Raw genomic sequence first — 26,731 nt, 5'->3', positions numbered from 1 at the left:
CTACTTTCAACACTGAATACTTTAAAGAGATATGATACCATTTAAAAAAGCTGATCCAAATTGTGAATTAGCAAAAACTCCCCCATCACTCCATCTTCCAGCTTCACGAATATCCACAAAGATAAATTTGTACTGGGAATCACACAAAGCCATTAACACCAAGGAAAAGTGTCTTTTATAATTGAAATATAAAGATCCAGAGTTTCTCGGAGCCTGAATAACGATAAGTTTTCCATCTAGTGCTCCAATGCAGTTTGGAATATTCCATGTATAAGCAAATCTGAAAACATACAACAAACAATGATGCAGTGGCACCATAAGTCAACAATAAAGCAACCCTTTCTCATAATTATGTTTTAACTTTACCCTTCAGATATTTTCTTCCAGTCACTAGGTTGCGAAGGAGCCTTCATGTATGTGGGAACAAGAACTCTCCAAAGTGCATTACACGTATCGTAAACAACCTCGCGAACTGTGCTAGCCCCACGACGATAAGCAAATGCTATAGACTGTGGGCTATCACCTGTAGCCAATCTTCTTAATGTGATTGCTAGTCTTTCAGCAGGTCCAACTGATTGCCTCATTTGAGTATCTTGCCTACAAAGAGATGGACCAACCAAAGCCAGCAACTCATCAAATATTTGAGGGCTCATACGAAAATACAGATTAAACTGCTCCTCATCGGTTCTTAGTTCTTGAACCAAGTGCAGAAATCTCCTTGTGCTCTCCTTTGCCTGTTTAATTGACGAACCCACCACCTATTCATTTTATCATTTTTTTCCGTTTTTCAACCTCTTTCAGCTCGTACAAAATGCAAACAGATGCTAGTAACTTAGCCTGATGACTAGACGCCATGTTGATAGTCGCGATTTGGTCGCATGCTCGCTTTTGCATGTGTGTTTCTGACGTTCAAGCGACTAACGCGCGCGCATCAATTCACTTTAGTCGCGCGACCAAAGCGACTGCACAGTGTGTTTCAGCCTTTACAGAGTCAGTCGGCCAACTAGGTTTGAATGTGGTGACTTCTTTTTCAATAATTTTTAATTCTTTTTCAGTTATGTCTTTTGGACTGACAAGTGACCAAAGATTTACTGTTGATACATTCACAGGACAAAATCCAGCACAGTATCCCCAAGACACTGTCTTTCTGTAAATGTATTTATTTGTTGTCTTGGAGTCAGAAACATGAATTGTATGTCGACTGTTTGCAAGTATCAGTGTAGGTGCTATATTATTTAAAAACATAGTGCATCAAGATACATTCATAATTTCAGCTCGTTTTGCAATGAATCACTGACCTTTCTTGTTGTTGCAAGTTGTTGATTGGCGGTACTTCAGTTCTTTCTTGGGATCATTGTTGTGATATAGTTATTAGCATGCTTCTTTTTGCGACAAAAAGGCAATTTTTTATGAAATACTTGATGATACTTCACACTTGTTACTTTCAAACGCTTTTTTGTTGGACTATTTCTAATTGGCAAACCTTCACTGACTGGGCAATTTCCATTTAAGATTTCGTGAATTTTATTTGCGTAGTCAAGCGCTTCTTGCAAAGGTTTTAGCTCGTTGACGGTGAATGCCTGATTTCGAACAAGGCTCAACTTCTCCAGCAATAAATTTCGCGTTTCTGTAGTTTCCTTTAGTTCGCAAGATTTTTTTGTATTAATTTTGTTTTCCTTTGTTTCACGTCTTCTTTCAATCTCTTGTACTATTACGTCATAAGTATGCTCGCAATCTCTGCATTGTTCTTGTTTTCATTATCAGTCTCTTCGTGCTTTCTCTTTTTTCATTTTCTTCTTGGTTTAAGCCATTGTCCAATGCTATGAAAACGCTGTTTCCATAGTGTTGTGGGAGGGCTGTGAAATTCTATTCATCAAAGGTATTGAAAATTGCGCACATGTGTTTACAGAGAAATTGCGTTTTTCTCCACGAATCACAACTACACTTTGGAACACTAAGATTGATTTTATACCATTTAGTTTTGTCTGATGAGCTCCTAACGCAGAAATCATCGTTGCTATTGTTGATGCAATCAACATCATTATCGCGAAATTCGCGCGATGCGAATGAACTTTTCATACAGTGCTTGATAAAGTGGGGAGGGTCATCATGTGTCTATATGTGAGAAAGGAAAAAAGGACGAAGAGAAGGCTGAAAGTTTGTAGGAGACGTGGGTGACAAGAAGGCAACTAAACGAAACCTGCTGAGTGCACTAGCAAAGATATTTGATCCGTTAGGATTAATTAGCTGCGTATTAGTTTTGATGGAAATCTTGTTTTAACAGTTGTGCGTAGAAAAGATTGATTGGGATGACGAAATAAGCGGAAAGTACGCCAGTCTATACACTGAATGGATTGAAGATCTAAACCGTGTTAAGACTATTAAGCTAAATAGATGCATCTATAGTGGTGTGAAGGGCAAATTCAATCTTTTGAACTTCACAGGTTTGGTGATGCAAGTGAGGAGGCGTATTGCGCGCTAGTATGTTTTGTTTGTCGCACGAGTGTTGGAGTCTTTGTGAAATTGTTAACAGCAAAAAATAGAGTTGCGCCGCTGAAGAAGCTTACTATACCGCGCTTAGAACTAATGTCCACGCTGGTGTTAGCAAAGTTAATGGAATCTTTGCGGAAAGCTTTAGTAGGCCAAGTAGGGAAAATAGAAGCAAGGTACTGTTTAGATAGTATTACAGTATTATACTGGATTCAGAATCGCGGTGAGTGGAAACAGTTTGTTAGACATAGAGTAAATGAAATCTTAGCAAAAACACAGAAGGACAAGTGGGGACATTGTCCAGGAATGGAAACTGCCACTGATTTAGGAAGCAAGGGAGTGTTTGCGTCGAAGATACAAGAGCAATCACTTTGATGGACAGTACCAAGGTGCTGAGTAGCGTAGAAAGAGAATGGCCGCAATCAGAGGTAGGCGTAACTGGGGAGAGTAAAGAAGAAGAAAAGCGAACGGCACTATTAGTAGTAGATACTAACAAAGAAATAGGTATTCAGAACGTGATCTCTATAGAGAGGTACAGTAGGGTTGAGAAATTGTTCCGTGTAACGGCATGGGTCACACGATTTGTCAGGAATTTGATCGCTAGGATCAAAGGGAAGCATGAAGATTTAACCTTCACGGAATTAGGGAGTCAGGAGATAAGTAAAGCAGAAAAACTTTAGTTGAAGACTTCACAAGACAGGCTAAAGAAGGAGGATAAGTTCAAGCAGTTAGAGGTACAACTCAAGGTAGTAGAAGATGAGGGGTTACTAAAATGTCAGGGTAGGCTAGCAGAAACAGACTTGAAAGAGGAAACAAAGTTTCCAATCTTATTACCAAAGGAAGGTCGAATGACGGAATTAATAGTTGAGCATTGCCACAAAAAGGTAAATCATAGCGGAATTAGGGCAACTTTAGCAGAGATAAGGTCAAGGTTCTGGATTCCACAAAGCAGACAGAAGGTAAAATCAATTCTCAACAAATGTGTCGTGTGTAAGAAATTAAAGGGTAAACCATATAATAGACCTAACAAAGCAAATCTTCAGGCATTCAGACTACAGCAAGCGGAACCATTTTTGAAAACAGGGGTAGATTTTGCTGGACCACTATATGTGAAAAATACATCAGGGGGGGACAGACAAAGTATACATCGCATTGTTTTCCTGTTGCGTAACTAGGGCCTTACATTTAGACCTAGTTAAAGATTTGTCTGCGGATGAATTCATGAGATGTCTTAGACGATTTTCAGATAGAAGGGGGACCCCATCATTAATGGTATCAGACAATGCAAAAACATTCAAAGCAACAGTCAAGACTTTAGAAAACCTCTATAATAATGCAAGTGTGCAAGGGTATTTGGGAAACAATAGGATAGAGTGGAAATTCAATCTAGAAAGAGCTCCCTGGTGGGGTGGATTTTTTTAATGGATGGTTAGTCAGTGAAGAGGTGCTTGAAGAAGGTATTTGGAAATGCTAGGTTGACATTTGACGAACTTCTGACAGTGATGGTAGAAGTTGAGGCAACATTAAATTCTAGGTCATTGACTTATACGTACGACGAGCTGGGTAGTGAACCACTAACTCCGTCGCATTTGGTGACGGGAAGAAGGTTGTTGTCCATGCCAGACGAAGGGTCTGGTGAAGAGGAGTCTGATGAGGGTTACTTTAAACAACGGTATCAGTTTTTGAGTAAGAGAAAAATGCATTTCTGGAATAGGTGGCGTAAAGAGTATTTGGTTGGTTTAAGAGAGTTTCATAAGCAGGACAAGGACAATGCCATTAGGGTAGTAGAGAAGGGAGATGTCGTGACTGTTTATGAGGATAATGTCAAAAGAGGAAATTGGAAGACAGGTGTAATAGAGGAATTGTTTTTAGGGAGAGATAAGGTGGTAAGAGGCGCTAAGGTCAGGCTAGTTAAGAACGGTAAAGTCATTCACCTCAATTGTCCCGTCCAAAAGCTCTTTTTTACCGAGTTAAAGCACGACGAGAGAGAATGTGAGCAAAAAGAGAATAAAAAATGACTGAGAAGAAGGGAGGCAAAACATTAGGGTAGACGCAAGAGAACCGCTGCTCTTGATTCTGTATGGAAGACACGGATTATGCTTGATTAGTGGGACTAATCAAGATGGGGAGTGTGTTGTAAATTGTCATGTCAAATTATGTAGCATGTGACTGTGTCTTATTATAGATTATAAGATATAACGGATATTATTAAAATGATGTAAAATACTATAGTCATGTTAAGAGAACACTTCCTCACCGCAATGCGTCATTGCGGTAGAATGTAGGTAAAAACGGAATGGCAAAGTTGCAAGTCATTTGTAAACGCCCAAAACCATTTCCGAATAATTATACATAAATATAGCTTGCAAGCGTTGGTTAGGGAGTACGGAAAAATTGACGTTATTGTTGTATGAACTAGTCCTACAAATTTGATGAATTAGAGTCGTAATGCAGAAGGCAATAAAGTTCGAAAACGCAGTTCTAGGATTAACGGTTGTCAGTAATCTTAACGAGATCAATTTAATCATTCCGTATCGCGAAGAACCAACGCTTGGAACGTAAAATCGTGAAAAACACTGTAAATATCTTATTAAAGTGTTAAAATATTATATTCAAAATACATTCCCATCGTTAGTGTGAAGTTTGAGAACAGTGAATCAGCACTTTGCACAGATTGTACGAAAACTAATATTTAATCTGGAAAGTTAATTCAAAGATGACCAAGTTTCAATAGCATTATCTGGGTTCGGCGGAAACCCCTTTGGAGCCAAATTGTTTCAAGATAATCTTCCAAAAACCTTGCATGACTGAGTTATCAATGAGAATATTTTTTATATTCCAGGTGATCCCACAGTTTTTGGCAACCTACTACCAAGTGAAGAATGTGTTTGAGCGCTCTGTGCGCAATAAAGTCATGAAAGGACAACTGCTACAAGCCAGCTCATGGTTAGTTACATCAATTGCTTTGAGTGCTTCAATCACCCCTGGACCCTAACCCCCCTGGGAAATTAATCTTCAAAATATCATTTAACAAATTGGATTCCAAGCAGAATCTTCTAGCAAAATAATGGTGAAAAATAGTTCTTGCCAATTCTTTTTTTTAAAATGATAACAATAGTTAGACTTTATTTTAACCTTTTGGAACAAATAAGTCCAGTTAAAGAACACTTTTTCAAAAAGATTGATTCTTTTTGTAATACAAAGGGTGTATAAAATTCTTCAACATTTAGACATCACAAAATATTCCAATTTTCTGACGATGACTTTGTAATGAATTCAAAATCACAAGATGTTTACAACTTGCACTATTCAGCAGTAAATTATCCCCTAGGTGGCTGAACACAATTTAAAGGAGTTTCTTATTCGGGATTTGCATTGGACAGTAGCTGAAATTTGTGCAGTCTTCAAAGACTTTTTCAATATAGTCGACTAGTAAACAGTGTAAGTTCTCTTACTGTAACCAAACACGATAAATATTCGTTGCTCTGTGGCTACTTGAACCATTTGTAATGGAACTGATTGATAGTACCACGTAAAGTGGAATTTCGCTGCGTTGTTCTAGCTTACATGACGTACGAATTTAGAATTTGTATTATGATTTGAGGAGTGTGGAAAGAATGGTATGATAATTGTCAGTGTTTGCTTCACAAATGAAAGGATTGCTGTTGTTTTGATACACACTGTGTGTGTTCCACTATTCCAGTCATATACAATCATCTGTATTTGTTTTTGTAGGATGCAAAGAGGCACGAAATGCCGTTTCAAAATACAGTTCAACACCTGAATACATCGTGGATGCTGAGGTACATATTCCTGCTCCATAACTATAGGGACACTTGTTGATAGTGATATTGATAGAGTACTTGGGAGAAATTCATGTTAACATGTTCGTTTTCCTAAAGCCATCGTCTCTAATTTTACTTCAAGCAGCTTTATTGATGTCTACTTTAACATGAAGGACTCCTTCTTATGAAGGCAGAAAAATCTAACTTTTCATCCTCTCCCCTCTTTCTACCCCACCACCAAGTTTTGGCATTTCATTGTATATTTCTTTAAAATACAACTCATTGACAATGGTTAACCAAAATGTGGCTGTTTTCTTGTGTTTCATCTCGTTATATCATTTGCAGTGAGTAATGTTCTTAAGCAACGATTTTTAATTTACACAGGGTTATAGCATCCTTGTTGAATACACTTCTCTCACCACACCACTCTCCCTTCCTCTCAATAAGTTTTCAATAAGGAACAAAGTTCATTTAAGATTTAAGTGTTTCAGTCTCACCATTCAAATTACCGGGGGGTGAATGCAAGTAACGTATGCTCCTACATAAAATGTTTTTCAAGGTTTAGGACATACCTTGAGGTCCTACTGACGGGCAACGGCCCTAACCCGACTTTAACAAAATGAGAGATTCCGGAGTTTTTACACAAATAATTCTATAAAAACGCCTATACTTCTATGTTTATGTTGCTTTCTTTACAGGATGTTGTGTTGGCCAGCGGTTGCTCTGGAGCAATCGAGATAGCATTAAACGCCCTAGTTTATCATGGTGATAACATCCTAATTCCAAGACTTGGTTTCTCTCTTTACAAATTGATCTGTGGATCGAGGAGGATTGAAGCACGATCTTATAAGCTCTTTGTAAGTTCGTACAAATTAAAGATCTTGAGTTTACGTTACTGTTTAAGATTAAAGACTGTTAAAATTAAGATCTAATTATGATAATGAGGATTAAAGACTGTTCTATTAATCATGATAATGGTGATTTAAGAATATTCTAATTATGTTCAGATTGTGATAGTGGAAATCAACGACTTTTCCAATTTATTCTTCAATGAAGTCAAACAGTCAGTAGTTGAAAGGATTCCCTACAAACAAACCTTAAGTGTTGATTTGGACTTTATGTTCAAGAGAATAATAATTATTTATAATTTTCAGCCTCAAATTAGTTGGGAAGCCGATTTGGACGATATGGCTTCACTTATTGACGAGAGAAGAAAGCTTATGGCTCTGTGTACAAAAGAGAACATTTGGAAGAAGTTTTAAACAGTAAATATCTCAAGACATGTACAAGTTTTTTCCGCCGATTTGACCAACAAACTTCGTGCATTCATATTGGTCTTATTTTCTTACAGTTGCTGAAAAATACAGCGTCCCAGTTCTCTGTGATGAAGTTTACGCGCATGTCGTAAGTGTTCGTTAATTGCATGTCACGTGACGACTTTTGAATTTCCCGATGTCTTAAATTTAACCGATTTTTAATACGTTCATGTTTCAACTAATGTAAGGTCATCACGATTGTAATATTCGCTTAGACATGAACGCTTCAAAATTTTTATTCATTAATGAAATTGAGGCACATGCAGACATTTGTGCTGACAATTGGATAGACCCAAATGGATCAATAAAAGATGATCTTTTTGTTACATCTATCAAAAATGATGATTTTTCTGAAACATGTGATGATAGTAATGTGAATCCGGTCGAAATGAAAATGAAGATGAAAGATTTGATAGGTGTGCTTGCTGAACATGCGAACCCTATTAAAATCCGAACTAATGTGAGGCAAAAATCAGTTTTCAAAGACTATTTGGAAATTTCAAAGAAACAATGGTTCAATAACAAGCAGTTACTGAAAGTAACATTTGTTGGAGAGCCTGCAATTGATGATGGTGAACCTCGTCGTGAATTTTTTTCTGGTATACATGTTTCAGTTGCTTACCAGACCTGCAAATAAAATGAATCAATTTGCCTATTTGTTGCTGTTGTTATATTACTCACTAAAATTTTTGTATTATATTTGTAGAAGTACTTCAAATTATTCAACAACAAATGTTTAATAATGGGATGCCTTTACTTGACATGGCAGCGCTTGGGGGTAACAAGTTCAAAGTAGTAGGTCAACTGATGGCTAGTTCAATTGTGCAAGGTGGACCAGCACCGTGTTTCTTTTAAGACAAAGTTTATGCGTATATGACTGAAGGTATTTCAAGTATGACAACTGAAGCATGGATTCCAGAAGTAAAGGATATTACGCTTGTTGAAGCTATAGAGAAGGTAAAACTGAAAAGCATTCTTTCATGTTAAAACAATGTTTATGACGGTCATGAATTCTAAGTGTTTTGTGAAATTAATTTTTATCGGCGTACAGATTGCAAATTGTTCAACCGACGAACACTTACAAAGAGTGTTGCAAGAAGACGCCATGTTGCATGTTTTGCAACAGATTCACTACATGGGAGTGCCATCAAGAGAATCATTGCAATCTGCTAAAAACATCTTAAGGTACGCTATGTTTAAATCTTTAAAAACGAAATGATTTACAAGTTCTGCATAGTGTAAGTCATTAACCCTTTAAGGGCCAACTTCTTTTTGTTTGACTTTAACATGGCTTAGTGATTGTGAAAAATACGATCTCAGAGTTTTACTCTTATATGATTTTTACTACCATTTGAGCACGACAATCTTTAATAAGAACTTTAACTAAACGAAAGTAATTTTCAATTTCATATTTTCAATAAAGTACATATTAAACCATCCCAGACACTGTTAATAAATTGTATTTGATGTTTGACTTTTAAGTTAAGATAATACGTGGTCCCCGACACTCTCACGAATTCCTGCCATTTTTTTGTTTAGGAATGAGTTTTAATGAGTGAAGTTTCTAATGCACTGTTGCCATTTTTTAGAGCAATTGTAATGAACGATTTTTCACGTTTCCTGCTTATGCTGGACCAGCTTATGATTGGATTAGGTTTGTTCAATGTGATTAAAGAAATTGAAAGAAGAAAAGGCAGCAATGAAGGCACTATTTGTTGCGGAGTGTTCTTTTTTTTGCCTCTGCCGATCAGTTGTTAGATGGGATGACAGCTGAATTTAGTGAAGAAGGAAGCAATTGCAAAATGGCAGAAGTTGATGTTTATAAATTCTTTCTCGATTTCTGGCAGGATTCCAATGCTTTCCAAGATATATCTGCTGTGTTGCAAATACAACATACTTGATGTAGAATGTAAAAAAAGATCTTCCAATATTCTACTCCTGTTCACAATTTGAAAAAAATGCCATTTCATTTAAACTCTGAACTCAATATTAGAATTCCATAAATTGATCAGTTTTATAATTGATAACTTGAGTGACATACTTGCCCGATTGCATTTAATACCACTGCCTGACGAATTTTATAAGTTCAAAATGAGATTTGAAATTTGAATCGATTGGGGTTTTTTCTAGGGACGCATGCCACTAACACCTTGTGCATGTTGCACAAATTCATAACTGGATGCGAGCAACTTCTACCATTAGGATTACCAAAACCCATAACGGTTAAATTCAAGCATGGATGTACAGAAGGGTGCAAGTGTCGGCCAACTGCTTCAACTTGTGATCTAAGCATTACATTGCCTGTTCATTATAGAGATAGTTACAACCAACTAAAAGAGGCAAAGGATTTGGTTTCATTTAATAATGATAATTGTATTTTATCATTTACGGGGGAATAGCAATCAACGGGAGAGTTAACCATAAAAAAATTCATAATTTTTAATGGTAACAACTGCATTATTAGTTATTAGTTAAGTTCATATTTAATTGTTTTGTTAAAAAGCGTTAGGTAACAATGAATCCAATTTGAAGCATGTTATCAATCTTTCATGTTAGTACACTAAAGCTCTTGTTACAAAAGAGCAATGCATTTTGGCATATGTAATGAACATTAAATTTCATCACAAAAGGAATCTTCAGTTCCAGCTTTTTCCGTTAAATAGCAAAACAAATCTAAGGCCTCCTTAGGACTGTCTGGATATCTGACACCTTCGTGATCCATAACGTACTGAAAGTATTCCTGATATGAACTTTCGTCATTGCTGTCTTTGAAGTGACGCAATTTCATTTCATCAATTTTATCTTGACTGACCCTAACAAGACAGTTAACACCCCCAGAATCTTTTGGTAAATAAAAAAATAAATCAGGAACTCCTGGAGTGGTTTCATGGCGAGATAACCTAATGCAATGCGTATTCCAGTACGCTTTCATTTTGTTTAATGATGCTTGATTTACATCTTGGAAACAGAACCATAAGCACTGTCTGTGTAGTGCGCTTTCAAAGTTCACTGATCCGCTATCCCGTAAATCCTTGAAAAAGTTATTCAACCAATCTGCAAAAGTTAAAGTTATGATCACAATTAACCTACAACTACTATCACTAACTTTTCACGCCAGCTTTTTTAATTTATAAAGTTACTGCGTCTTACATATTTCTAATATTGTTGTTATAGATCCTACTTACCACTACAAGACTTACGAAAATGTGACTACCAGTTTTCAATCCTTTGGTTTCTAGTGGATGTTCCATATTTATGAGCATTCTCATCATCATGAAAATAACATTGAATGGCTGCAATATCACCATTCTCTGTTCCATAATCTGAACGAGTTAACAAGGGGCATCCACCATGTTCGATCACACAATCCAAATACAATTTTGTTGGCTCTTTTGGAGAGTTGTTTGACTTGCATATATCCAACCACAAAACCTTCCTACTAAAGCCAGCAATTGCTGCATGTATAGGGAAGCCAAAGGGTTTGAGCTTATCATATCCTGTATGGAACTCATATTAATTTACAAAAATCTATGCATCAGTTGTGCTGATAAGGTAAAGAGTAAACTCTCCCCCCCCCCTCTATATTTCCTACACTAAAGCTTCATATATGAACCTTGAAAATGTTGGTATTATGAAACAATACATAACCTATGTAAATGACATTTGGAGGTGTTTTTCCCTTGGCTCCTACCACTGGTATGCACCATGAAATAGACAAAAAAATTTAACATATTCAAGTAAACTGAAATTTACCATCAATATGCCAACAGTGATTAGGGCCATAAGACAAGTACTTTCGCTGTTTAAGTTTATTTCCCTTTCTTTCATTACTGGCCTGGGGATTTAGTTCATGGACAACTCTAGCCACAACACTCCGTGGGGCATGTAAATGATAATTTATTCGAAGTAGATGCCAAATTTTACTGTAACCAGAAAGTTTTCCAGCTCCTTCCATTTCTGTTTTTATAATATTCCTGAGATATTGCTCATCAAAGTTGAGATTTCTTTTCTTCAAGTTATATTTTTGTAGTTTTCTTTTTAATGAGCGGACACACATCTTAATACCATGATATGTTTTTAATAAATTGGTGATGTCATGATACTTGTATACCAGTTGAAAATAGTATTCAATACAATCTTGTTCATGGTGACAGGCATTTTGTGGAAATTCTACAAATTGAAAGCAAGAAATGTATTAATTGAAGTATTTTTCTAAATGAAAATTCCTTTCCGCAGTTATGACAGTATTTTGCTGCCTCATTAGCAAATTTCGTGCCACATTCGCTACAAAAACGCGCCATTTAAAGGCCTCACTTTCGCTATACAAGTTTTACTTTGTGGTTTCCGCCGCCATTTTGAATTGTTAGAATTTGATTTATTTGACATCTAGAGCCGGTATTTGCTATTTCTACGGAGAATTTTCATTTGTACGGAGAAAGTCTATTTGTACGGAGAAAGTCTATTTCCACGGAGAAGGTCCATTTCTAAGGAGAAGGTCCATTTCTACGAAGGTCTATTTCCACGGAGAAGGTCCATTTCTACGGAGAAGGGCGATTTCTACGGAGAAGGTCTATTTCTACGGAGAAGGTCTATTTGTACGGAGAAGGGGTATTTCTACTGAGAAGATCCATTGTATTTGTCACAAAAAACCTGAATGTCATTTTCGTGGTGGAATTCGCACTTCATACGTTTTATATTGATATATCCGTTGATTTTAATGGGATTTACACAACAACAAATTGGATAATTCATCATTCAAAATATTGACCTTTCTTCCATTATCACCAACAATTAATTTCACTGGTCTTTTTAAATATCATTGGTACGGCAAGGCTAGAAAATCAACAAAATGAATAAAAATTATGATACGTCACAGAATTTCAGTTATGATTACATTATGTGTAATAATTTTAATTTTATCTAACATGGCTTTTACCAAGTAGAATTTTTTTCCTCATTCATATAGACATCTATCTATTTGTCTTATTCCTAAAACAGATGATGACATAAAAACGTTTTGCTATGTATGTCTTTAGAAATTGCTCCTACTTGGAGTGAAAAGCTCGCTTCTTCAAGGTGATAGTACACGAGATTTTATTTTGGTCTATAATTGTTCAACTTGTTGTAAGATAGACTATTTAAAATATTTGTTTGCGTCAAAAGTTCACAAAATGACAAAACTTTGCATGATGAACTGTCAAGTCCAAACGCTATCGATTTTCAATTATCTCTTATTACTGAGATGTGACAAAATTTTCCAAATTAGAGACTTCGAGATTAATCACTGAAATTCCCTTTTTTAATAAAGACTGCCCTAAAATCTTGAGCCCCACAACTTCTACTTGCTTCTCACGCCCCTGATCAGATTATTTGTTTATTCGGATCAAAAGTTCACAAAATGACAAAACTTCATTGACCACGTTTCAAAGTTGGAACGCCAACTATTTTCGAGAATTTCTGTTTCATCGATTTTCTTAACTTCCTAAATTATAAATCTTTATTTTTTGAGCTGTCTTACTTGTAAAAGGCTGGTTGCCCCGTCTTCCTTTATGGTTATTTTAGTTAGTTTGTATGTAAGTCAGGATGTTCAATAATTGAAATAAATAATAGTAAATTATGAACGGTTTATTGGCATAAAGCTTCCAAGTCAAAACTTCTTTGTGTTTACATCAGTCATAGCTAAAATAAAAAATTTGCATTTCACATTCAATTGGACATGAACAGAATTCAATATTTTACAATGAAAACAGCAGGTGATTAAATTCAAGCATTTATTGAACATTCCAATTTCTTTATTATCAAGCAAAAGCAAACACATCAAGTAGTTGGTTCCGTCGTTATTAATCTTTCTGAATTTGTGAAGGTATGTTGACTATAAAGTTCACCCATCATAGTGTTATTGTTTGTTCTTATGTCTAGAATTTTGTTATATTTGTCACAAAAAACCTGAATGCTATTTTCGTAATGGAATTCGCACTTCATATGTTTTATATTGATACGTCTGTTGATTTTGGTGGGATTTTACCAATAGCACATTACATAATTTTTCATTTCAAAGTACTGACCCTTCTTGCGTTGTCACCAACAATTAATTTCATTAGTCTTTTCAAATATCATTGGTACGGCAGGGCTAAAAATCAACAAAATGAATGAAAACTATGATACGTCACAGAATTTCAGTTATGAATACATGTGCAATAATTTTAATTTTATCTAACATGGCTTTTACCAAGTAGATTTTTTTCCTCATTTATATAGTCATTTATCTATTTATCTTATTCCTAACACAGATGATGACATAAAAACGTTTTACTAGGTATGGCATTAGAAATTGCGCCTACTTGGAGTGAAAAGCTCATTTGTTCACGTGATAGTACACGTGATTTTTTTTCTGGTCTATAATTGTTCAACTTCTTGTAAGATAGACTATATAAAATATTTGTTTGCGTCAAAAGTTCACAAAATGACAAAACTTTGCATGATGAACTGTCAAGTCCAAACGCTATCAATTTTGAATTATCTCTTATTACTGAGATGTGACAAAATTTTTCAAAATTAGAGACTTCGCGATTAATAACCGAAATTCCCTTTTATATTAAAGACTGCCCTAAAATCTTGAGCCCCACAACGTTTACTTGCTTCTCATGACTCTAATCAGATTATTTGTTTATCCGGATCAAAAGTTTACAAAATGACAAAACTTCATTGACCACGTTTCAAAGTTGGAACGCTGACAATTTTAGAGAAGCTCTGTTTATTGATTTTCTTAACTTAAATTATAAATTTTTAACTTTTGAGCTATCTTACTTGTAAAACGCTGGCTGCCCCGTCTTCCTTTAAGATTATTTCAGTTAGTTTGTATGTAAGCCAGGATGCTCAATAATTGAAATAAATAATGGTAAATTGTGAAAGGTTTATTGGCATAAAGCTTCCAAGTCAAAACGACTTTGTGTTTACTTCAGTTATAGCTAAAACAAGAAATTTGCATTTCATGTTCTATTGAGTGTGAACAGAATTCAATATTTTACATTAAAAACAGCACATTATTAAAATCAAGCAATTATTTAACATTCCAATTTCTTTATTATCAAGCAAAAGCAAACACATCATGTAGTTGGTTCCGTCGTTATTAATCTTACTGAATTTGGGAAGGTATATGTTTGTAATTGATGATCGTCCAGGTTAATGAAGTCCTGAGAAGGACTGTTTTTGTTGTTGTAGACTGACGTTTCGACAACCTTAGCGGTAGTCATCTTCAGAGTCAAATGAGGAGTAAACGTCAGGTTAGCCGTATTTGTTATCTGGTTCCTACGTCATTGTATTCTGTGTACAGGAAATGTGTATTGTCATTGTGGATTAGTGTGAAGTGAAATATTTTATTGTGATGTGTGATTTAGGTGTGACGTTTTTAGTTGTAATGTGTGGGTGTCAATTGTGTATTGTCATTATGAATTAGTTTGAATTGTAATGTTTTTAGTTGATCGTTTGTTTGTATTGTGAATAAGTCGTTTGTAAGGTGCCGGTAATTGCTGTGATCTGTTCAGGGGGGTTTGTTCCAAGTTGGTGTACCAACTTTCTAATGTAAGCCGTTGTCTATAGTCAGTACTGTAAGTGATGCATTTTGCCGAGTCCCAGTCAATGTTGTGCTTAGTGATTCGGTGGTCTTCGGCAATGTGATTAGTTTTGCCTTGTTTCTTAGTAGCTCGTTTGTGCTCAGTAAGTCTTATGTTTAAGTTCCTGCCAGTTTCCCCGATGTAGGAGGCGTGGCAGTCGGAGCAATTTATTTTGTAAACTGCACCTTGTCGTTCGTTGGGTTGTTCTTTGTCCTTTATGTTCGTTAGTACTTGTCGTAAAGTTGTGATTGGTTTATATGCGACACGTATGATAATTTTTGCTTAACCTTTGGCAGAAAAAAATTTTAAGTTTTTTCTCAAAAGGTAAATTTGCTGGCACTGATGTAGAGATGGGTAAAGGGTTACAATAAACTTGCATGGCTTGAAGTCTGAGCTTTTCTATATCTATGAACTGTTACTTGTAGTACCAAATTTCTAACTTAGCTAAACTCATTACATAGAGGTTTGAATGGGGGTCTCTAGGGGGGTCTATGCCTGACAACTTGGTAAAAATTTTTAAAGACTATATCTGTTTTTGAATAGCATTATTGTAAAATAAATTTTACGTTCCTAGACATGCTAATGAGCCATATATTTGGCATGATAATGAGCCTAAATATTTGGCAAAACATTCAAGTATTGTTCACTTCTTTTTTTTTTTTGAAAAAAACGTAAGCAAAATGTGTTGTTTTTACGCAAAAACGATGCCCACAAATACATTTTGTATTGCTCTAAAACGCTGAAAATGGCATTTTCAAGGCTCTGAAATTCAAAATTTCTCAGGGGAGAATGCCTCAGACCCCCCCCAGGTGCGGAGCGCCTTCGACGTTTTATGACTGATGTTTGAAAAATCCTAGATCCGCCCCTGTTTGGTAGAATATTGCTTTAGTAAAAGTGACTAATTAATATCTCACATAGTGAAATAAATTGAACCTAATGCACATTCTTAGACGCAGCATAAACATTCAAATTTTTGGTGATCATCAAATTTTTGGTGATTGTTTTACAGTCAATGACTTTAATGACTCACTGACAAAACCATTTTAAGGTTTTTGTATATCGTAATATGCTAGTTTGGAAATCTTCGCCCCGTATGATTTTGTTATTAAAAAACCAATGACCATCTATCTTGTAAAAATTTACTCACTATTTTTTAAGAAAAGATTGCCAAAAATGAGTCTGGGATATAATCACGCCTTTAAAAAAACTATTTGTTTTTTGTATTACAGGTAGCGCTCCCATGTAATTTCAGTTCAATAGTCACAACTGTCCTTCTCAATCCCATGCTACCACTTCTTTTGCTCAGACTTTAGTCCAGGGAACCGGAAAAGAGATTGTTTTTTAAGGTTTTTCTGGAATGCTAGAAGTATATTTATTATATTAATCAATGTAGTTGTGAATAGTTGTAAACGCGTTTGATATTTAACTCATCTGTCACGAATGACAAATGTTGTTCAATACTTCCGCGCACACTAGGAAATTTTGTCGATCACATTTGTAACGAATAACAAGTACGCGCGGCAAGTTCACCAGTGTGTGGTAGGGTTAACCTTGCAATAAATTGCTTTATAAAATATAGAAAATTTCCCTAACCTTGCAAAGGTCATTCAACAAACAGAAGATTGTCAACGTTATCAATAAAACGTAAGCACAAGCTGCACTAAATATCATTGAATGAATTCTGTTGAAAAGGTCAAATTGAGTTTAGTCTTATAAATTAAAGCACGACGTACTGATCGACACAAACTATTGTAACAACAAATACAATATATAATATAGATGCAAAATTAATAAACTAGAGCAGAATCAGCCAGAAAAATGGTTACGGTTTCCACACAGAATTTCCCTCATTATTGTTATTTATCCTAATTTGAATAAACTTCCCTTCTCTTTTAAAAGCTCTCACTTCGATGTATTTCCCTCGTTGTCGCTTTTTTACTTTCGTCACTTGACAATGTAGACTTTGAGTCATATTTAATATTAGCTAATAAATACACTTTACAAGTCGCTACACACATCAATTTTCATGTCTTCAAACACACACAAACGATACAGAATCGATGTAATAACGGGACTAAATAGTGGACTATAAATATCGTCTACTCTTTGTAAAACCTTACTGCAGAGATAGATCTAGGATAGTTTTGTAGGAATGGTGCTCTAGTTTTTAAAAGATCTCGTTCGGTCAGTTTAGTTTCACGCTTGTCAAAAGTGATCGCTAAATCGCAAAAATCGCCGGTAAACTATTATTAAATCAACAACATAGCAGGAGCATTAAGTTTTATTTGGTTTTTGTTCGTATTTTAATATTTCCTTCATTTTTCTCTCATTTTTGATTTCTTCTTTTCCCCTCGTAATTTGCAAAAATTTATTGCGAAGGTAGAAATCTGATTTATGGAAAATTTTGTAAATCGTTACTGTAAACATATTAATATATATTATTATGACTGGCTGATATTTTAAAAGAAATAAAGCATTTTATTTGAATCGAGTATTCATACAATACAGCTAATTTTACTAATGTTTTTGCTATTGACAGAGACGCAGTAGATTTATACTCAAGCTCTACGAGTACAAATCATCAAAACGCCATGCCTCTTGATAACTTACTGCTCTCTCTCGTTAAAATTTTTACGAACAAAGCCCGAGATGCTGCAGCAAACTGGCTAGAAAACGGTGACGTTGGTAATGAAGTATTTCGTCAACTTATCATACGAGATTTACACGACATCAAAACAAAGCTAGATAATCTTTCGAAAATAGACCTTTGCTCCAGTTTGAACTACTTGGAGGAAGGATTTCTTCTACTTTTTAAATGCATTGACGAAGTAGAAAATGATAGAGAATGTGAAGAAGCAAGTAATAATGATGAGTCTCAGGCAACTTGTACTGCCATCACCATCAGGTATGATCTTTCCCGTGCAATACAACATTCAAAGGTTTTTAAAATGGCAAAGGATCGATTTAGAAAATCTCGTGAAGAAGCAACAAGAGCTTTCAACAACAAAAATTTAAGCTTGGAGGACAGAATATTTGCCGATTTTGTTAAGATCATGGCACAAATTTTTGAATGTCCGGAGCATCAGGAGATTGTCATTGATTTATGTTTATCTTATATAAAAAGGCTGCATGAATTGGACGGTGTTCGTCAAATGTTCTCTATTTTTATCGGTGGTGGCATGAGAGCGATGTTCAAAAGATCCCAAAGAATGGAAAACATGAAGTCCGTCATTCTTCTCAACCATCATTTATATCAGTTCATTGCAATGATCAACAACAATTATGATCATTTATCAACTTGGCCAAGTATTGAACTTGGAGATGGAAAAATGTTTAATCCAATACAGGACTGGCGCAATGAATTCCCTGTCGAGTCTTGGTTTAAAAATGTGATTGAATCTTCCCAAGAAATGAAAAAAATGAAAACCATGATATTTGAACTTTTGGACAAGATGACTATAAATGAACATTTTGCTCCAATATTGACATCACCAGTGAAATTAGTTATGGATTTATTAAGAAGTGATATTTTGGTTGCTGGAGGCGACAAAAAGAGTGTTGAAATTTTTTCATGGAAGGAGAAGAAATGGTTTGAGATTGCATCAATGGAAAATGAACACATGTGTGCTTTATCATTTATTTATAATAATAATTTATTTGTTTTTGGAGGATATTACTGTGACTCAATGGAGACATTGAATATAAAACAGTTACCTTTAACATGGAGAAAATTTCGTACAAACCTTTTTTATGAATATAGTGGTCATCAAACTGTTGTTTGTAAACAACAAATCTTTCTCATTGGAGGACGAATATCCGTTGAAAATGTTTGTGATGAAGAACCATCAGATTTGATCAGTGAAATAAAGATTACAGGTACAAAATATTATGTTTTGAAAGAGTTGTGTCATATGCCTGAACCACGTAGGAACCATGGAGCTGTTGTTGTTGATGACAAAGTTCTTATTTTTGGAGGATTGGGAAAAGATGTCAAAGTTTTGTCCAGTGTTTTGGAGTTTGATCCAATGACTCTTACTTTTAAGGAAATGCCCCCATTACCTCATACATTGTATGGAATGGCAACAGTTCAATGGAGAGATCAAGTTGTTCTTCTTGGAGGTTATGATGGAAGAGAAAAGTTGAACAGTGTTAACATTTATGACATCAAAAAAGGTAAAATTACAGTCTTACCATCCATGTTGGAAAAGAGATATAGTTGTTGTGCAGTTATAACTGGTGATACAATTGTTGTCATGGGAGGTTGGAATGATAAATATGAAAATCTTAAATCAGTAGAGTGTTTCGAAATGGGAAGTAGTTCTTCATGGACATATCTTCCTTCAACGAATGAACCACGAAGTAGAGGTATTGCTGAAGTTTTACCTTTTGAACAAAAGTATGTGTAAGACACGAAATTTTATTAAGTTATGGAACGTTATAACTCATCAATGTTCATTTGGACTACATTGGATGATAAATTTGTAAAATTTAAAATGTATAGTTCAAAAGCTCATATAATCATTTACAATTTTGACAAATTTCTGAAATAGATGAATGTCTTTTGTATATAAATAAGTTTGTTTTTTAAAGGATAGTTTACACCTATTTTCTTGTCCTTGTTTAATTGCAGTTTATTGACCAATAAAATACAAGTTTTCCATGGTAAAAATTACTTTACTTAAAATATTTTTCGTAGTTGCAAAATGCTGTATTTCCCAGTTTACCATCCACCACACTTTCAAAAATCTACTAATTATCTTACACATGCGAAATGTTGTGAAGACAATCAGTTTGTAATTAATTTCTCTTTTGTTTCTATTGCTCTAGATTTTGCTCTAAAGACAAACACATTGGGATTTTCTTTAAATCTCTTTTTGTTCTTCTTTTGTTCTTCTCTTAGCTTATGCTTGAATTTTTTCATTATGCCTGCGCTTATGTCGATGCTTATGTCACATGCTTTATTGATTATCTTTGTTTTATCTTTTGTCTACGCTTGTGCTTATCCTTATTTCACTCGTGTGAACCAGCTGGCTTTAATCTTCAAACTCAAAAGGTAAAAAGGTTAAAAACCTATTTGAGGAATGGAATGGGTCAAGGACGGCTTAGTTCTTTGTGTAGAATATTTATTCACAAAGATATCATTGTACAAAAAGAGGAACCACAGGTGTTGCATAATGAGGTGGTTGAAAAATTTGTAGGAAAACACAGGAGGCTGATATTTCTTTATAAATGAAGGGTATAGTATTTGTTTTGATATTTGTTATTATAATGCATGGTACTTCATTGAGACAGTTAAGCATAACTTTAAAGAATAAAGCCATCCCTGTCTACCTGCCCCAATCTAAACAAGTGTAAACTAATAAGTGAAATGCTAAGAACAATGTCTCCCCATGCATTTTAGGAAGTGTCGTATACTTTGTTACTTTTTGTGCTAATCCAAATTTCTTCTTTTTATTCAGAGGCAGTGATGAGTTCGATTCATTATGTTTTAAGAGGCAATTGTCTCCTGCGTAACATTTCTCTGAGTCACCTTTAGTACCTTTTTAACGAGTTGCAGTTCCGACGATTTCCACATTAAGAATGCAGCTAATGAAAACGGGTTTTTATAACTTATTGTACAACAAATAATTCGCCCTCCAAATCGTAGGAAATGCTGTTTCCAAGGCTCTCGATTTCAAAATTTTCCGGGGGGACATGCCCCCGAACCCCCATAGTGGGTGGGCGGAAGTTACTATTTTTCCTGGCTATGCCACTGATAATAATAATTCAATTTGCTGATTCGTTATTTCTTCACACACAGCCTTAATTTACGCTTACTCGCCACCTGATTGCTCTGTTAAAAGTAAAGACATCTGTGGTGTCATATTTTAACGTTTGTTTATGAACTATAACTGAAGAAACAAGAAACGAAAATTAGATTCGATTTTTAAGTTTCGTCAAACACCGAAAAACAAAAAAACAAAATTTGAATTCAATTCAAAATAATAGTGTAATAATTCTTAAAAGAAATGTTTAAAACAAGAACACTAACCCAACAATTCTAAAAAGAACTGTTTTTAAAGATAACAACACTATGCATTTTGGCAGACTACTCATCAGATGTCAACGTCTGCTAAATGAGAACTTCGAAATCATGCGATATTTATAATATGGTAGGAAAAAGTTAACGTCATCTCTAAATTGATAGATAACACTCAAAACAGAGATGAATTAAACACGTAATCCTTTTGTCGGTTGAGGACCAAATTAGTAAACTTAATGCAGACTCCATGACGTATTACTGAAATGCCAAGCGACATTTTTCAATAACTCTAAAATTATGGTTAGAAATGATTTGGAGCAGTGAGTGATAGTCAAAAAGATGTTTCCCAATCTCTTAATCACATGTAATCACATGTACATGTAAAGGAACATGAATACTACAGCTTTCGATAGGTGATGTTGATGTTCTCACACACGTTCATGAAAAAATCATTATTTGAAGATATGGTCAAACTTCTTAAAGAGCGAAGAAATCTTTTTCTTCATCGTGAAAACAAATTGATTGCATTGACAATCTCACAACGTGTGGGGAAAGGGTGGGGAGAGAGAATGAAAATGGTTCTACTGACAACATGGTCAGCGGCTCACTCACAGGAAAGTACTATCGTTTAGCCCGTTCATCTTCGGAAATGTTAAATGTGTGTAGAAAAACACGTTTGTTTTCTACTTTATTTTACTGCTTAAAACACAGCAAGTGTTTATCGCAGACGAATTTAGCATCGACATCAGGCAAGTGGAATTCTACTTACAGTAATGTGTCTTGCAAATCTTTGTCTGGAAACAGAAATAACACAGACAAATGGTCACGTTTTAAATCCGATACGGCAAAGTTGAATGGTCGCCAGCTGGTGTACGAAGGCCCTTTATCTCGTTCAGTACAACTTGTGAAAGCCTTTTCACTTTCTACCGCTTTAGCTACGATTGCAGCGACGCCAGTTCTTATGATTTATGGAAAAGAAAGCGTTCCTTTAGCTGGTAAACTTGCTTTAGGATCAACGGTCTTGCTCGCTGGAACTTCAACTACATTATTACTACATTGGTTGACCAAAGTATACGTTCATAAGATGTTTTATGACGTTAGTAAAGAGACTTTTGCAGTCGAAACAATGACCATCTTTGCCAGAAGGAAAGAGACAGAATTCGCATTAAATGAAATCAAGTTGGCAAAGGAACCGACAGCTTTTACAACCTTCAAAGTCAGAGGAAAAAAATATTTTCTTCATACGGATCTGGTTGAAGCACAACAAGTGTTGACGTTCATACGAGAGAATCGTTCATGAAACATTTGAAAGTTGGTTGAGTTTGGTAAAAATTATATCATAAATATCTATTGAATGTTAGTTTCCCCCTGTCAATATTTTTATCAACATTTGAGTTATGTCAAGTCTTATGTCAATAGGACATTTTTAGTATCCCCACGGCCAATGTGTTGGCTAAATTGCTGAACATTCCACTTGGTTGTAGTGTTAGGGCTAAGGCAGGGATTATGGTTAAGGTTAAGGTTAGGGTTAGGGTTATGGTTAGGGTTAAGGCTAGGGCGGGGGTTAAGGTCAAGTTTATATTATATGTGTATGAGTGTACAGGTATTCTTCTGCAATATTTCTCCCCAACTTACATCTTGTAGTCAATAAAAATCTTTAACTATATAGTTAAGTGTATATGTGTATGAGTGTACAGGTATTCTTCTGCAATATATCTCCCCCCTGTCACTATCTCTCCTAAACTTTTGAGTTATGTCAAGTCTTATGTCTATAAGACATTGTTATTACCTCCTGTCTATATCCATCCTCCATCTTTTCTATGTTGTCAATTATAAAGTTTTAATTTTTAAATAAGAGATTTTAGATTGTCCTGGGCTTGTATGTAATATGACAGATAATGTTGCCATACTAAAAATCTTTAAAGTCAACATAAGTTTTTCTTTGTGCATGTTTTGGAAAAGCTAAATTTGCGAAATATTAGTTTACTCTTCAAATGCCTGTTTTATATAAATGTCCTTTTAATCTGCAGTTGTTATATCAATAAGTAGAAAATATTTTTTGGATTCGATAAACCTCTGAGTAGTTGTTGCTTAAATTGTGAGTTTGTTATCAATGCATTTATATTTTATCATACTTTACTAAAGACAAGCGAAATAGAACATTTGCATCTTCATTCTATGGTGTTTAGACCAGCATTGGTAAATTACCATTACATAAGTGCTCTTAGAATAGTTAATACATACTAATATTATAAAATATACAAGTGTATAATCTGTAATAAAATTATGTTTGCAATTTCATCAAATCTTCAAATAAACTAAACCATTTAAATTTCTTTTGCCATATACATACACTGAAATTGTACAGACTTTGTAGGGGATGCACACCCAAACTCGCTTGGGTCATATCCTACCTCCACCCCCCCCCTAGGTTTAATACCAACCTAGGCTTATTAAATGTCCTTTTCTGCAGTAAGCAATAATGTCCCTCTCACTTATAACTTAGACCAACCCCCCCCAGAATTGTCACTGTATTATGACTTCAATAAGATGTTGTTGATAAATGACAATGTCAGATTTTGTTGTTTTGCTAATTGGTGATGCATTTTCTAAACGTTGTGTTTTGATAACTCAAAACATTTTATTGTGGCTAAATCAGCCAAATATGCTATTATATTTCATTTGTGTTCATTATTTTCATTGACAGTTTTTACATGAAGTAGTTGGGTTACTGATAAGCCTGCTTAAGTAGCTGCAATATTGTTGAAGTTTGGACTTTGGGTTCATATCGTTAATCTATGCAATATATAGTATACATGAATATTGCAAATACTTTTTGATTAATGATTTTGCACTTACTTTAAATTACATCTAACGCTAGATTTCTTTAGCTCCAACCATTGGTCATCAGTAATTTCAAACATTCATGTACGTCACTCATTTATAGTTTTTCATTAGACAACAACAATCTATATGTTGTATTTACTGGATCGCAGAGTAATCATTTTCACCATTTTTTAGAAGTTGGTGTAAAGAAACCAAACTCTTAATTCAACCTTGGAATTTTGTTTCTTGTATTACAATGTTTTTGGGTCAATAAGAGTGTACTGTTAAGATTTTTTATTTAACTCTTTAAAAACCTTAGCAAGGCGTAGATCATCAAGAACTTTACTCAAAACATGGCCAATTACTATTGTCCTCGTTCTTGTGCACAGAGTTTGTTTTTCGTGTTTTGAGCCAGAAAGATCTTCATTGATCTCCATAATTCTATAGGAACGTGACAAACAAGATTCTTATCTTTTGTGACGTCTAACTTTTTCAAAATGTGAAGCGTTTGCCTCAAGTTAAAGGCCACAGGTTGCAGGTCACATATTTATGTTTAAGATATTTCTAATTAAAAAACAATCTTCTAGAACTTTCCTGAAACTTTTATATTACTGGCTGTTTTGCATTTTCTATTTTGCTCTAATATGGAATATTAAACTGTTACCGGGGTGCCGTTCTTAGCGGGGGGGGGAGGGGTGGTGGTGGTGGCGTTGGAAGAGAATAAGAACATACTCTACCTGTGCGCAGGGGCGAGACTATAACATTAATATGTGTTTTTTGGGGGGGGGGGGTAAAATTAATGTTTTCAGCTCTGCTCTGCTGCTTTCTTTTGAAATTAAAACAGAGCTGAATATATGAATATTTACCAAACACCTCCCCCCTCCAATTAGCGTTTCAGTTTCACCCCAGCGTCTGCGACGGGGAATTTTACTCAATAAGGCCATAAGGCCAGTTTCGAACGTCGAACTTTACAAACGCCGAATGCATCGAAGAGATGCAAAATATGGGATAAATTTTCTAAAGATATTTTGTTTTATGTGCATTCAACTGGTGTAAAGTGCGAATTTTGAAACAGGGCTAGGTTGTCTCTCCTTGGCAGTAATGGGAAGTGATGGCTCCATGCCTCTAATCCCAGTTTAAAATTTGTTGACAGACATGAAAAAGAGATAAAATTTATAAAAGATTTACCATTCTCTTTCTTTACATCATAGATACCATCACGTGGATGTAGTATCAATAATTTTGTCTGTAGTTTTATATCAAATCTATTGTTTATTGTGGAGGAAGGATTTCTTCTACTTTACAATTGCTTTGATGAAGTAGAAAGTGATAGAGAATATAAGGAAGCAAGTAATAATGACGATTCTCTGGTAACTTGTACTGCCATCACCACCAGATACGAACTTTCCAGTGCAATAGAACATTCTCAAATGGTTTTAGATAAAAAAAACGATTTGAACAGTCCCGTGAAAAGCAACGGACGTTTTCAAGAAGTTTGTCCCCCATACGCATAAATATGTCCTACATCATTTGAAAGAAGTAATGAAAAACTTTTAACGTAAAAATTACGTGTTTCTTATTTTAAATGACAAAGTCAATATTTGCTTAGCTCCTTTTATTGCGTTTTGCCGTGGAGGCGGAACACATTTGTCAACCTGTATACTGAAGCAGTTTTTGAAACGCGGCGATATCTTGCTAAATGTTCTGCAAAGAAGTGCTTTGAAGAAATGTTTGAGATATTCAATCCGTTTTGCTTTTAAGTTTTCGGTTTGTTTTTCTGAATCATTAGTTTTAACTGTTTTTATTAGATGCGTGAATATTTACATGTTCGGCAACGCATTATTTGATTAAATTTTTAGATCTAAATAAATTGTATCTTGGACCACCTGAGGCCTTGGTTTCGAAAAAAATTTCAATAATTTTTCTGAGATAGAAGTAGCTAAGAGATTTAGTGAGGCTTGAAATAATTTCAAGGATTGAAAGGGGCCAAAACTTCAAGGTTAAAAGTTACAACTGTTTTTTAAGCGTTACCAGTCATTGCTGTTGTAATTTTCAAATTAGGCTAAATTAATAGTTATTAGTTGTTGTAATTTTAAATGTTTTGCGTAGTTATTAAAACAGAAAATTGTAAAATTGCTCGAGAAGATCTATCTGATGATAAGTATTGAATCGTGTCCATTCGCCAAAATATTTAACGCTTGACTGAAACTCGGCTACCCGGGCTTATGTAATCACCATCTTAGAGAGGACAAATTCGATCCTCAAAAGACCACATTTTCCTTTGGGAATATGAGCCTCAGGAGTTAGAGACTTTTTATAAAATATTGCCAGTCTGAGACAAATTTTCTGGGACACCAAGCTGTGGTGTATACAAATACAGCTATAAAAAACAGCCGTAAATTCAAATAATTGTGCTAAATACATCTCACGGAACGACAAAGAAAACTGACCCATCATATAATAAGAGGGATAAAGCTGCTGTTGAAGGCTTCTTCAAGCATTTTTTGTCATCATAATGCATTTTTAAAATTGAGTTCTTTAACATTCGTTGCATTTGTGAAAAATATTCGGTTTCCGTGCTTGGCATTTAACACCTCGTGTACAAATCTTCTTTCTGTTTGTTGTGAATTTTAAGTCGGTGCTCTACCTACTACTGCTCTTTAGCCTTATACTGAAATA

The 26,731-nt window shown here is 35.0% G+C and overlaps 2 protein-coding genes and 2 long non-coding RNA genes across 4 annotated transcripts; 3 read left to right on the top strand and 1 right to left on the bottom strand.

Annotated features, from left to right (window-relative positions):
* The first annotated feature begins 1,013 nt into the window (after positions 1–1,013).
* Positions 1,014–8,940, top strand: LOC124437506. Its single transcript, XR_006945738.1, has 10 exons — positions 1,014–1,219; positions 1,980–2,328; positions 5,333–5,436; positions 5,822–5,931; positions 6,226–6,293; positions 6,974–7,132; positions 7,430–7,540; positions 7,627–7,679; positions 8,298–8,548; positions 8,643–8,940. It is a non-coding gene; the product is annotated as an uncharacterized LOC124437506 (long non-coding RNA).
* A 2,666-nt stretch (positions 8,941–11,606) lies between these two features.
* Positions 11,607–12,398, bottom strand: LOC124437516. Its single transcript, XR_006945749.1, has 2 exons — positions 12,360–12,398; positions 11,607–11,761 (listed from the first exon to the last, which is right to left on the bottom strand). It is a non-coding gene; the product is annotated as an uncharacterized LOC124437516 (long non-coding RNA).
* A 967-nt stretch (positions 12,399–13,365) lies between these two features.
* LOC124436078 lies at positions 13,366–18,886 on the top strand. The gene is made up of 4 exons (XM_046986006.1): positions 13,366–13,454; positions 14,684–14,743; positions 17,744–18,826; positions 18,874–18,886. Exons 3-4 carry the CDS (start codon positions 17,796–17,798, stop codon positions 18,884–18,886), a joined length of 1,044 nt encoding a protein of 347 aa, XP_046841962.1. The 5' UTR covers positions 13,366–13,454; positions 14,684–14,743; positions 17,744–17,795.
* On the top strand, positions 18,863–19,873 carry LOC124436659 (gigaxonin-like). The gene is made up of 2 exons (XM_046986630.1): positions 18,863–19,377; positions 19,498–19,873. The coding sequence occupies exons 1-2, from the start codon at positions 18,891–18,893 to the stop codon at positions 19,608–19,610; spliced, it is 600 nt and encodes a 199-aa protein (XP_046842586.1). The 5' UTR covers positions 18,863–18,890; the 3' UTR covers positions 19,611–19,873.
* Positions 19,874–26,731: the final 6,858 nt, after the last annotated feature.

This window comes from Xenia sp. Carnegie-2017, unplaced genomic scaffold (genome assembly GCF_021976095.1).
Source record: "Xenia sp. Carnegie-2017 unplaced genomic scaffold, XeniaSp_v1 HiC_scaffold_16, whole genome shotgun sequence".
Classification (NCBI taxonomy): Eukaryota; Metazoa; Cnidaria; class Anthozoa; order Malacalcyonacea; family Xeniidae; genus Xenia; species Xenia sp. Carnegie-2017.
Note: the sequence above shows the minus strand (reverse complement) of the source record. Positions and strands in the feature narration are given on the sequence as shown.